Source organism: Triturus cristatus, chromosome 8 (assembly GCF_964204655.1).
Source record: "Triturus cristatus chromosome 8, aTriCri1.1, whole genome shotgun sequence".
NCBI classification, from domain to species: domain Eukaryota; kingdom Metazoa; phylum Chordata; class Amphibia; order Caudata; family Salamandridae; genus Triturus; species Triturus cristatus.
This window is the reverse complement of record NC_140591.1, coordinates 1,092,012,757-1,092,024,794: the sequence shown is the minus strand read 5'-3', so window position 1 is coordinate 1,092,024,794 and position 12,038 is coordinate 1,092,012,757. Positions and strand designations below refer to the sequence as shown.

The following is a 12,038-nucleotide window of genomic DNA, read 5'->3' as shown; positions in this document are numbered from 1 at the left end:
CACCCCATTGTCTGAGAAATACATTTTCAGGTTGAGCAGATGGAGGTGCCTTTGCACTACTGGAGACTACAACTGGATTCAATGTGTTTCAAAACAGCCTCCTTGTACACTGCTCCTTTCCAGCGGTGGCTCCTTTATTAGATCATCAGGGGATTGCCCACTTATTCGGCCCTCACAGTCCCTGAATATAATGTCAATAAATCTACAGTTAAAACATTTTCTTCCGGCCAGGGGCGCAATGCAGTTTTTTTTATTGGCCACGAGCCGTGTTGCTTAGTGATTAGTGGGCGGGGCTCAAAAATATGATACAGACCTGATCAGGCCACCAACAAACACTTGCACTTCAAAGTGCACATGTCTGGTTGTCCAAATGCCTTTCTGCGACCAGCCCGACATGCACACTAGAGCACTATCACCATAGTGCATAGTGAGGGGGATGGGGAGCTGCAGACAGACTGCACTCAGAATGAGTGGTGGGTGTACCTGCCCAATCTAATCCTGGCACTGCTTTCAGCAAAGGAGCAGTATCTGGATTGGCCAGGACTTGCACCACTAATGGCAATTGCACAATAAGCCTGGGCAGCAGCTCCTCTCTCGTCAGGAGACAGAGTAGCAGTGTCTGAACAGAGGCAGCTGAGCAGCACTAGAAACAGCACTGGAGCCATATAGAGCCCTGGGAACATGGCTGTAAAGGTAAGCACCAGCCATGGGCCTTCCTTCTCTTGGGGTCATCACAATTTCCTACCACACTGCTCTTTGCACGGATCATTTGTGCAGCGCAATTGATTAGTGGGACATTGGGTGTCACTGGCATTTTCTCGAGAAGGGTTTCCATGTTCCTAACTGCTGTAAACTCTGTGACAGCTATTATTCATAGGTTATTTCTGTGTTATTTTGCTTCCAAATCATAATTTTTGGGCTTGATTATGGACTGTACTTTGTCCATATAGAGGTGTTTTTCATTGTCTGTGTGCTGGTTGACTTCCATGGTGAAGATTCTCTCTCCCGCTTCTGTGATGTGACCTCTGTGCTTGTTTAGTTGTTGAGCCATGGTGTCCATACGTAAGTTCAGTGTATACATGTTTTGATCTCTGGGCATGAGGCTTCATGTCAAGTTTGCCCTCAGCATTACACTGACAGTTTGTGCATTTTCTGCAGCCTTGAGATCAGCTTTTTTGCCCATTTGCCTGGTCTTAAATGGGATCTTTGGTTGTTTTGCATCCATGGTCTTCCCCTTTCCCTTTGCCAGCAAGAGCCACCCACTGCTTGATTTCTGCCTCCTGGCCGCCACCAGACAGACTGGGAGACAGTCTATAATTAAAGCCCAAAACAAGAGAAGGCCACACACCAATCCTAAGGGGCGTAGGCGATGTCTACAGATCAGTTTTGGTGAAACCGCCACACCCCACTTTTGGAGGGCACAAGCAGTCCTAGCCCCCATCTGGTGTCTGTAAGTGTAGCTCCTTATGGCAAGGACATAGGCCACAGCGCACATTGCCCTACCTGATCAGGTGATGCCAGTCCCACAGACACACTCTTGGTATGAGGTCGCTAGGGATAAGAGTGGAATGTCATGTTATTCATCCGATTGCTTTATAGAATGATGATTTTGCATACATTTTTCAACTGTTCCTACAGGCGGTCACATTTGTCTAGTGCATTTACATACTTTCAAATACATTTCAGCCACACTCAGTCATCATGTAGGCACTCTAAGTATTTAGGACAGGCAAGGATGTTCAGCATCCCGCATCCACCCTCTGCACCTGGACTGTGCTATCTGTCAGTCTACTGAGCAAAGTGGACCCAACATAGTCCTGAACCCTTGGAAATGGGCCTATGGAGCTTCCCAGTGGAACCGACACATCTTCTCTGCTGAGCGACACATCCTTGAGCAGAACCAACACATCTCCTTGGCTGAGCAGCCCATCCCCGAGCAGACTCAATGCATCGCTGCTGCTGCATTGATTGGACCCATCGCAAAAAACTCGCATTGCAACTGCAAACTGCATCTTGGGACCAATGCATCACCTTGGGAACTGTCACTGCTTGATGCCTTCCCTGGTACAGGCCCTCGCATCTGTCGTCAATGGCAGCCTCGACAAAACAAATCAGATTTGACACATCGCCTCAGCTGTGAAGTGCACCCCAATGGGATCCTCAACGTCGACGTAACAGGACCTCGCACCGCAGCCTCGATGCATCTTGGAACTGACGCATCACCTCAGCTACATTACGCACCATCAATGCGGATCCACTCAATGCTCAGCATCGGTCAGCATCCAGGATATAAGGCTCTCTGTTCAGTGGGCACAGCTGGGTCCCTGTAGCCGGCCCGTGCTCCATCGCATTAAACCTGAACTTGTGACTTTTCCCTGGTCTGGCGCGATCAGTTATACCCCGTAGTATTTTGTGCATTTTGGCGCTATTTCTCACTCTAAACTTTAAAATTAAATATCTCCAGCTCTACTAATTGAATCGCTGTCGTCTTGGTCTTTTTTTAGTTAATAAATTCACATCTATTGTTCTAACCAGGTGTTAGAATGTTTTTTTATGGTGTTTTCACTGATTTACTATTTGCAGTGTTAAACAAATTGTGTACACATTGCCTCTAAGTTAAACCTGACTGTTCTGTGCCAAGCTACCAGAGGGTGAGCACAGGTTATTTAGAGTTTGCTTGTGACTTATCCTGACCAAGATTTTAGTTGCTGCTTGACCAGGGCTCACACCCCAGTCAGCCAGTAACCACATTTCTAACAGGAGCTTTCACACATGAATTGACATTTTGTGACATTACTTATTAGAATATAGATTGCATTTCAAAACAACACAAGCACAAAAAGGTAAACTCACAAAGTGCAACCTTTCATTATGTACATCAGGCCCATAGCTCTGTGGAAATTTGGTATTATGGCAGATTGTCACAGTACTCATTTCAAAGATTATGGTATAGAAAAAGTTGTGTGATAGGAGAGGTGATCATGCAAACCACGACTTTGCATGGAAGCAAAGGAGAAGGTAGACTTCCAATGGATAAAAAGCATAAAAAGTAAAAGTGACTACTCACGTGGCTTGTCCACAGGAGTAAGAGAAGATGAAAAGGCAAATAAATGTGCGAAAGTCAAACATCAGAGCAAATTGTTGTAGCTGAGCGTAGATGAATGACTTCCTCATTTTTTGTACGAATTGGTTCCTGGGTGAAAAGGCATGGTTTCAGAGTCCTCTGAACTCAATGGGGCCTTTTGAAAAACTGCATTTTGAATTACTTTTGCAGTTCTACAATAGTACTACTAAACTACTACCAAATGCTATTCACAAACCTACAAGTGTAAATCTCCACCTCCCCTGTCTGCTGTTTGAGTAGAAAATATTTAAAATTACTTTGATTTCTTTAAATAATTAAAGATTGAATTCAAAACTAGGCTAAACGTACTGTACCTATTTCTTTTTTTTGTTCTAAATTTAAAATATATATCTAAAATTAATTTACAATATTATTTAGCATACAACTATTTTTTACTAAATTATTATGAAGTTTAATGAACTTTCAAACTTAGCATAGGGTGATCTCTACTCCACTGTGTGGTGCCCTATGGTACCATATTTATTTTTATTATTTATTTATTTATTTATTAAGGTGTTTTATATCGCGCTGGCTAGACCCCACGGTATCGGAGTGCTTTACAACAATCGTCACGCAAGAATCAAACAATATAGCAGTAATATAAATATTGGCTCAAGGCGCTTTGGGAGTCTCAGCGCGCTGTACATCATTAATGCACGGAAGTCATATAGTGTCCTAGTTGTGTGCATGTTGACTTGAGCTGAGCCTCCTTCGGGGAGGAGGATAGAGGCAAGGGTCAGGGAGGAGGTAGAAGTCTTAATGTCATAGTAGCAGTGTGCTTCAATGTGCAGGCTTGTGTGCTTCGACGGCAGCTATCGGTTCGAGAGAGAAAGATTGAGGAAGAGGTCTTTGAGCTGTCTATTGAATTTTACAAAGGAGGGGGTAGTCCTGATATGGACTGGAATGGAGTTCTAGATTTTGGGTGCATTTCCAGCAAAGGACCGGGCTGCGCTTTTTTGTTTGCGTGTTTTCAGAGGGATGAGGAGTAGAGTGTTGGAGCTCCTGAGGTTCCTTGTATGACCGGCCTTCTTGAGTTTGGAGGCCAGGTAGTCTGCTTTCCCTATGTGCAGGGCTTTGTGCATAAGGCAGGCAGTTCTGAAGCTGGCGCGCATTTTGACTGGGAGCCATTATAGTTCTCTGAGTGCGGGTGAGATGTGTTCATATTTCTTATCTCCAGTGACCATTCTGGCTGCTACGTTGAGAGTTGTTCTGAGGGGGGCTACGTTGGATTTTGTTGTACCTGTGAGGACTGCATTCCCGTAGTCGGTCGAGTCTAGACAACACCAGTGATTGAGTAGCTTGTTTGAGGTCCTTGGGCGGGATGATGGGTTTTATTTTGTTGAGTAGTTTCAAGTTGAGGAAGGTGCTCTTTATGGAGTCATTGATGTGTTTGGCCATGTCAAGTTTTAGGTCTAGGGTGATTCCCAGTGATTTTACAGAGTCAGCCAGGGTGAGATTGCCGTTGAGAGCATGAATAGCTTTTAGCTATTCTACGATTTGGGGGTTCTCTTCTTTGTTGGAAATGAGGAGGATTTCCGTTTTGTCTTGGTTGAGTTTTAGATGGTTTATTGATAGCCAGTGTTGAACTTCTCTTAGAGTGACGTTGAGTCTCTGAATGTCATCAATGGAGGAGGTTTCAAGATAAATCTGGGTGTCGTCTGCATATAGGTGGAAGGGCATGTTGGCTTTTTTGAGTATGGTGGTGAAGGGTTCCATGTAGATGTTGAAAAGTTGCGGGGAAAGCACTGATCCTTGGGAGACACCCCTGCTGACGGGGTGTAGGTCGGACGAGAAGTTTTTGATTTTTATTCTTTGGGTGCGGTTGTGGAGGAAGGAGGAGAACCAATGTAAGACCACCTCATCTACACCTACCCTTTCTTGAAGAACCTTAATGAGTAGATTATGGTCAACCGTGTCGTAGGCTGCCGATAAGTCCAGGAGAATGAGTGTGCAGCATTGGTCCGTATCGAGTGACTTGTGGATATCGTTGATGACGTTATGGATCGCTGTCTCAGTGCTGCGGCCTTTTCTGAAGCACGATTGGTGGGGGACCAGAAGGTTGATGTTGTCCATGTGTTGAGTCAGTTGTAGGAGGACGCATCTTTCTAGGATTTTGGATAGGAGAGGGAGATTGGAGACGGGTCTGAAGTTGTACAGATCACTGGTGTCCAGGCCTGTTTTTTCAGTAACGGCATGACTTGGCCGACTTTGAGGCAGTCTGGTATGACTCCAGTTCTTAGGGAGCTGTTTATGATCTTGCTCCAGAGCGGGGCTAGGGAGAGTTTAAACTTTTTGGTCAGTTGGGCAGGTATAGGATCTAGGACGTGAGATGGAGGTTTGGAGGTGGAGATCAGTTTGACTATCTCCGCTTTCGTAATGGGGTTAAAGGATTTCCATGGTTTTGGGGGGTGCTTGGGTGTGATGTCTTCTGTCCCTGGTGATGGGCTCTTGTGGGGGGACTGCGGTTGATGTCCAGTGAAAGCTCAATCTTGGTGATTTTGTCATTGAAGAAGTTGGTGAACTTGTCGCACCGATCTTTGGAGGCCCGACCTGAGGATGTAGGGGGCTTGGAAGTTTGTTGCCTAATGAGGTCGAAGAGTTCTTTGGGCCTATTTTTTGCGTTGTCTAGAGCGTTGCAGAAAAATGAGATTTTTTCATTCTTGATGTGTTTTTTGTACTTTCTGCAAACTGATTTGAGTTGATCGTGGAGGATTGTGGAAGGGTTGTTCCGCCAGAGTCTTTCTGTAGCTCTTAGTTGTCTTTTATTGGAGTTAATGTCTGTGTTGAACTAGGATCTAGATGGAATGTTCCTTACTCTTTTTAGTTTCAAGGGGGCTAATTGGTCCAGAATGGAAGTCATAGTTGTGCTGTAGTGGGAGGTGAGTTCTGTTGTGGAGAGATCATCTGTGGGGATGTCAAGGAGAGAGCTTACCCTTTCCTCTAGGTCAGCCAAGGGAATCTGAGTTCAATGTATCGCCCATTTGGGGGGGGGTCTTGCGTGGGGGGTTGGTGTAGGATCATTTGGTTGATGTGGAATAGGATGATGTGGTGGTCAGACCAGTCAACGGGCAGGATGTGGTCGATCGTGACTGTGTCTCGTTGGGCAATAATGACATCTAGGATTGCTCCTCTGTTGTGGGTTTCCTCTGGACAGTGTTGGGTAAGGTTGTTGGTGTGTAGAAGGTCGTTCAGGGTTTGGATTAGTGAATTGTTTTCTTCATTCCAGTGTAGGTTGAGGTCGCCTAGAATTAAGTTGTTTGAGTCTCGGAGTGAGCAGTGAGCAATCAAGTCAGACAAGTGTTCCCCGAATGCAGTGGTGTTGCCTGGCAGATAGTAGAGGAGATGTTAGAGTAGTGTTTTGTTGTCACTTGTCTTATTGTTGGCGGTTAGGCATTCAAAGGTGTTGTAGTTGAAGGTGTCGGTTTCCGTTACGGGGATGTTCTTGTGTATGATTGCTAAGGATGGATTCTGCCAGCTCTGTTGCAGTTTATGAGCATGCAGTTGGTGGAGGTCCCCTCTTTTTTGAGTTTCTTCATTAGGGGGGCCCTGGGGATGTTAGTGATGAAGGCAGGGGGTCTTAGGGATCTTGGAGGGGAGTAGTCTCTTATGAATCCAGTGATCACCTGGATCTTGGATTTTGGGGTGACAGTAGAGGGAGTGTCATACGAGGAGGCAAGATCCGACGCTTCGCTCATGGACATTGCAGCTCTTGTTCTTTTGGGTCTCTGTGTCTGGTTCAAGAGGGTGGTTGAGATCCAAATGGGGCACAGCGACTGGGAAGGCCTTTGGTGTGTGGGGCTAGAAAAAGTGGGGGTCCAGGGAAGGCGTTGGCTTGACTTTCAGAGCGTGGTGAGGTTCAGTAAGATTTAGTTAAGGCCCAGGATTATAGTTTCTAGCTGGCTTTCCAGCAGGGCGAGACAGTGTGTCGTCTCCTCAGAGGCAGGGGTGTACTGGGCGGGGTCGTTCCGAGAAGGAGAGAGCTTGTCGTTGCTATGTTGCCTTTTGTTTTTTGTACTGTCAGTATTGACTCTGTGAGGGACCGTGGGCAAGGGGTGTGGTGGATCATGTTGTGATTTCAGCATCCTCTTGTGTGTGGGAAGAGAGAGGTAGTTTGGGGGTCGTTGACTGTGTGTTGGGATTGTTCGCTGTTTGTTGGAGGTGGTGATATGAGAGGGGTGTAAGTGACGTCAACAGGGGGTTGGAGAGCCTTGTTCGTGGTGTACCTCCGGTTTGTATTGGTTAAGGGGAATGTATTGTGCATGTTTTGTGCGGGGAGGATGTAGGTGTGGTTGGTGTCTAGGGGGAAAGGTTGGCGGTGTTGGCATAGAGTGTGAGGTTGGTTTGTGGACTCTCCTGGCGGGTCAGGCTGTCCGGGGATAGGGAGTAGGTCGGGCGATGGGGATGTGTGTGGGAGGGGGCGTTTTGTAATGAGGGGAAGAGTCAAATGCATCTAGGTTGTCATTTTTGGCTTTAATCAGGACTGTGCCGCTAGAGTAGATGGTCGCAGAGGTGTTACCGCTCCGCATGAGGCGGTTAGGTATTGAGATTGTCAGTTTGCAGCTATAAGGAGTGTTAGTTGTTTTGGATATGAGGAGCTGTGATCTGAGAATGGTGTTCCAATTTTCGGGTCTTTCCGTATGGAAAATTAGATCCATTTTCATCTGTCCTTTTGAGGAGCAGTGATACATGTCCGCGAATAGTGTTTCTGGGATTGTGAAAAAGTTTATTTAATTAAACAAAAAAACAAAAAACATACAATATGTTTAGTTAAACATTACTGTAAATTAAGCGTATATATTTATTTTAAATGTAGAACTAAATAAAAAAAATGCAACAAGAGCAATAACTTAATTTTGAATTGAATCTTTAATTAATTTAAATGAAATGAAAAATAATTTTCTGAAGTTTAAATAAAGAAATAAACTCCCACCCAAAGTAAAAAATACATGTTTCCTTATGCATTAAAAAAATGTGAGGTATAGAATTAGTTAAAGTAATTTATAATGGGAATTAATGCTATAATTATTTATAAATTCAAAGAAAGTTTGGCAAAATATTTTAGAATAAGTGATTTCTTTTGTATATTCTTTTAACATTAAATTATACGAATTTATGAGTGTAAATATTTTAAATAATATAACATGATTTTCTTTGGGGTTTTATATTTAGTTCCTACTTCCATTATTTGTTATGGGTAGGCATTGCAGTACCATTAGTTGGCCATATGTGATGCTGGACTTACTCCAGCTCTGATAAGGAGTCATTTACTACTCTTTTGGTTCCTTTTTTGGATGTAGTAACTTTAGAAGTGCAGTTTGTGAATAGCAGTTGGCTTATTCATCTATGGGTGGGTAGATGCCCCTTGTTTAACCCCTATCTAACCCCCCCAAACCTCTCTGCACTCCTCCCTAAACCCTTCCCATTTAGTTGTAAGTATACCCCTTTTTCCAGTCACTCCCCTGGTCTTTACCACATTTACTACTAAGGTCCCCATTACGTTGTCATCGGAAGGCAGTCCAACTGAATCGATTTGGGAATGCTTTCTGAACGAGTCGGTTTCGAGGAGTCCAACCGATTGATTACGGTGTGTCCGAACACTGTTCAATTGGACTCCCATTGACTTCAATGGGAGCCTGTATTCCAAACGGGAACACAGGCTCCCACTGAGAAAAGAAGTGGTTGGGGAAAAGCTTGTCCCATAGTGCCTTCCACACTGAACATGCAGGGAAAGTGGGGATACATGGGTGCCCCCATGGGCCTGATTCAGAGGACCCAGGGTGAAGGGGGTCCTGCTACGGGCCCCTAAATTCAGATTCTGGCAGCCAACCTGTGTTGGAACAACCGACTCTGAAAGGCTGCCCGAATCCAACATCCTCATCCCTCGTATGAAAACGCGGTCAGTAGAGCTGTGCAAATCGGGACATCATGATCCGTCGTCTCAAAGTGTGTCCGAGTCGGTCTGAAACAAGGCTTCTGAATCGGTTTCAACTGTAACAGATGCGGTTTGGAGCTTTTCCAGACAGCATTGTAATCGACCCATAAGTAGTAAACACACATGTGTGAGGATCTCCCCGTACAACAGATATGAGGGTTGTAGGCGGAGTTGTAGGCTCGTTGGTTAGTGAATAACATTTTGTAATACTTTAGTGCTTCTATGCTAGTACCACCAAGTGTACTATGACATGCAGTATGTGAATATGACCCATCATGTTTTCAGTAGAACTAAAAATGTAGCCTTAGTGACAAATAGTAATAGACCACATCAGTCCCATTATAGTTTACCACACACAGCTCAACTGAAGAGTTTCCTTAGCCAGCAGAACCCTGCTCAGCCTTGACATTTCACCCAATGACCCACCAAGATGGCATAAGCTGGCATTAAAATAATAGCACATTTTGACAAATTAGTAAGTAAAATTGTGGGATACAGTATTTTCAAAGACAGACCAAGCAATAAGAGTGTTAAAAGCTTACTTTTATTCCACGAACGGATACAACTTTCTGACTCCAGAAAAATTCAACCTGGGGTGCTTCCGTACAATTTACATGTATGAAAGAGTTTTCAATATTCCTAAAGAAACACATTCACGCACATATCTACAATAACATCATCTTTTATTATTGGCTGGCTGGCACGGTACACTTGTTTGTCACTGACAGGCAAATCCTTTTAAATGCTGCACTGCACAGCATGCTGTTAATGAGCCTCTTCTCAAAAGTAATTTCACATTTATTATTTATACCACTTCCAGTGACTGCACCAACTAACTCAAACAGAACTCAATTAAAATGCAACCTTAACTCACCAGCAGAAGAAAGCTGTCAATCCAAGACCAGATGTCAGCTTTGTCAATATTCCCGAGCCAGGGGGCCTGGTAGACTTCACGTACAGCCGTGGACCCAATGTCGCTGACAGCCTTATTCGACATGGCGAAAGGCACGCTAATCCACTGCACCCAAAAAACACAGAAAAAATGCATTATGAAAGTTTACCAGACATTGAAACAGTAGATGAATGGGGTCTTTTTGCAGTTTGTGTGTTTCGACTACAATGTGATTAATGAATTACTTGTTGCATTTTGTACGTACTCCTGCCTGATTCAAGGAGTATGTGGGCAATGAAAGATGTGGAGGAGGTTGTTTGACGAAAGGAACTTCTGAACAGTAGGCCTTCTGTGAGAATAGTGCGTTATGTGCAACTTCAAACATGTCAATTGCTCTCTCTATTTGGGGCGTTAATAAATCGGTGGGGGCTCTGAACCTCCAGAATGGGTTAACCCACATGTTGCTTCTTAAACTTCAGGATCATGAGTAACGTGAAAGCGCAACACCCCCTGCTCTTTCCAGGGGTCACATTCCACAATCTTCTTTCAGACTGCACAAGGGTCTAGACATCAATTTCCCCCCCCATCCCACATCCTTGTCAACCTAATTATTTATGAGACCTGCTTAGTGCTGCCATTGTTTTGGAACCACTTGGTTATAGCAGTGTTCTTAGACCAGAGCCGGGTTCTAGGCTGGAGAACGGTGTCACTAATGACTCTTACTGTGTTCCAGTGTGGTATGCCAAAATCGGGACACATGTCCTGCTCTGTGCACATGCAGTGATCTTCATATTCCATTCTGACCGAGGCCGCAACTGAGTTTATTTTGTGGTTGGAGAGTGGAGTTTGCAGACATGTAGCAGGCATCCATCCACTTGTCAATTCTAGAAACAGTTTTCATTACCATATTCAAGTGCACTTATTTTGACCTTAGAGCACAGAGACCTGGGCTCGAATATAATCTTCAGCATGTAAAGATAAAGCATGTAATGGCAATATAATTGTAAGGTTGATCAGAAAAGGCATATTTGGGCCAGAGCCAGGCTTTGAACTGGAAACAGACCTACTAAAAAATGTCTAACCAGCCCTACTTCCTTCCTCCCCTCTTTATATCTCTCACTTTCCATCCATCCACCACCTCTCTCTCTCTCTCTCTCTCTCTCTCTCTCTCTCTCTCTCTCTCACTCTCTTTCTCTCCCTCTCACTCTATGGCCTCTTTCTGTTCTCTCTCTCACCTGAAGATCCTTCATGCCTGTTGCACGCTTTGCAGCTGGAGAAAGTGAGAGGCTTCTGCAGTGGCCCTGGGCCTTCAAACAATGGCCCCTAATGCCTCCAGCCCCCAAGGTTAAAAGCAAATGGATAAAAATGGCCAGCCCAGCTCTGATTTCGGCTAAGGGGGTCATTACAAATTTGGCGGTCCCCATTGTGGCAGTGCAGCTTGTGCCGCACTGGCAGTTCGACTGCCGTATTATGAGTTTGGCGGTTAGACCGGCATAGGACCGCTACTGCTGCCAGGGGTTTCACAAACCCTGGCAGTCTTGCAGCAGATGGAGGCGCTCAATATGCTGACGGTGCCTCTGCAGCACCACCAAGCATATTATGAGTTTCCTCACCACTACAGTGCTCATGGAGGTGAGCCCGCCATGAAAATTGTGATGGTGAGGACACTAAAGGGACCCTAGAGGGCTACCTGGTACCTTTGGGCCACGGGATGCATGCAGGGGGGCACATGGTGTGCCCCCTGTCTGTATGCACCCTTTGTTCTAGCACGGCATGGACTTCACAGTCCATGCTATGCTGGCACATGCAGTGGCGGTCCCACGGCACTGCCTTTCTAAGGCTCACATATGAGCCTTTGAAAGGCACAGCCATAGGCCAGCCGTCGTAGAACCACATGACCTGTATTCCAATCGGAATATGGCTGGCGGCCAGACTATGGGTTTGGAGATCTTGGAGTCGGGCACTGGCATGGAAGCCCATTTCAAGACTGCCAAACTCATAATCAGGCACTTAGTATTCTATATCATATTTTATACAGCTATTCTATAAAAAGAAATATGCTAGCTTTCCACAAATTCAGACTTTTTAGG

At 45.0% G+C, this 12,038-nt stretch overlaps 1 protein-coding gene across 3 annotated transcripts in view; it reads right to left on the bottom strand.

Annotated features, from left to right (window-relative positions):
- Positions 1-12,038, bottom strand: part of SLC5A7 (solute carrier family 5 member 7) — a 356,953-nt gene that overhangs the window by 56,647 nt on the left and 288,268 nt on the right. For all 3 annotated transcript variants that reach the window (XM_085622621.1, XM_085622622.1, XM_085622623.1), the window contains one exon: positions 9,931-10,074. In XM_085622621.1, coding sequence (XP_085478747.1) covers positions 9,931-10,074 — 144 coding nt within the window. The remainder of the gene's footprint in view (positions 1-9,930; positions 10,075-12,038) is intronic.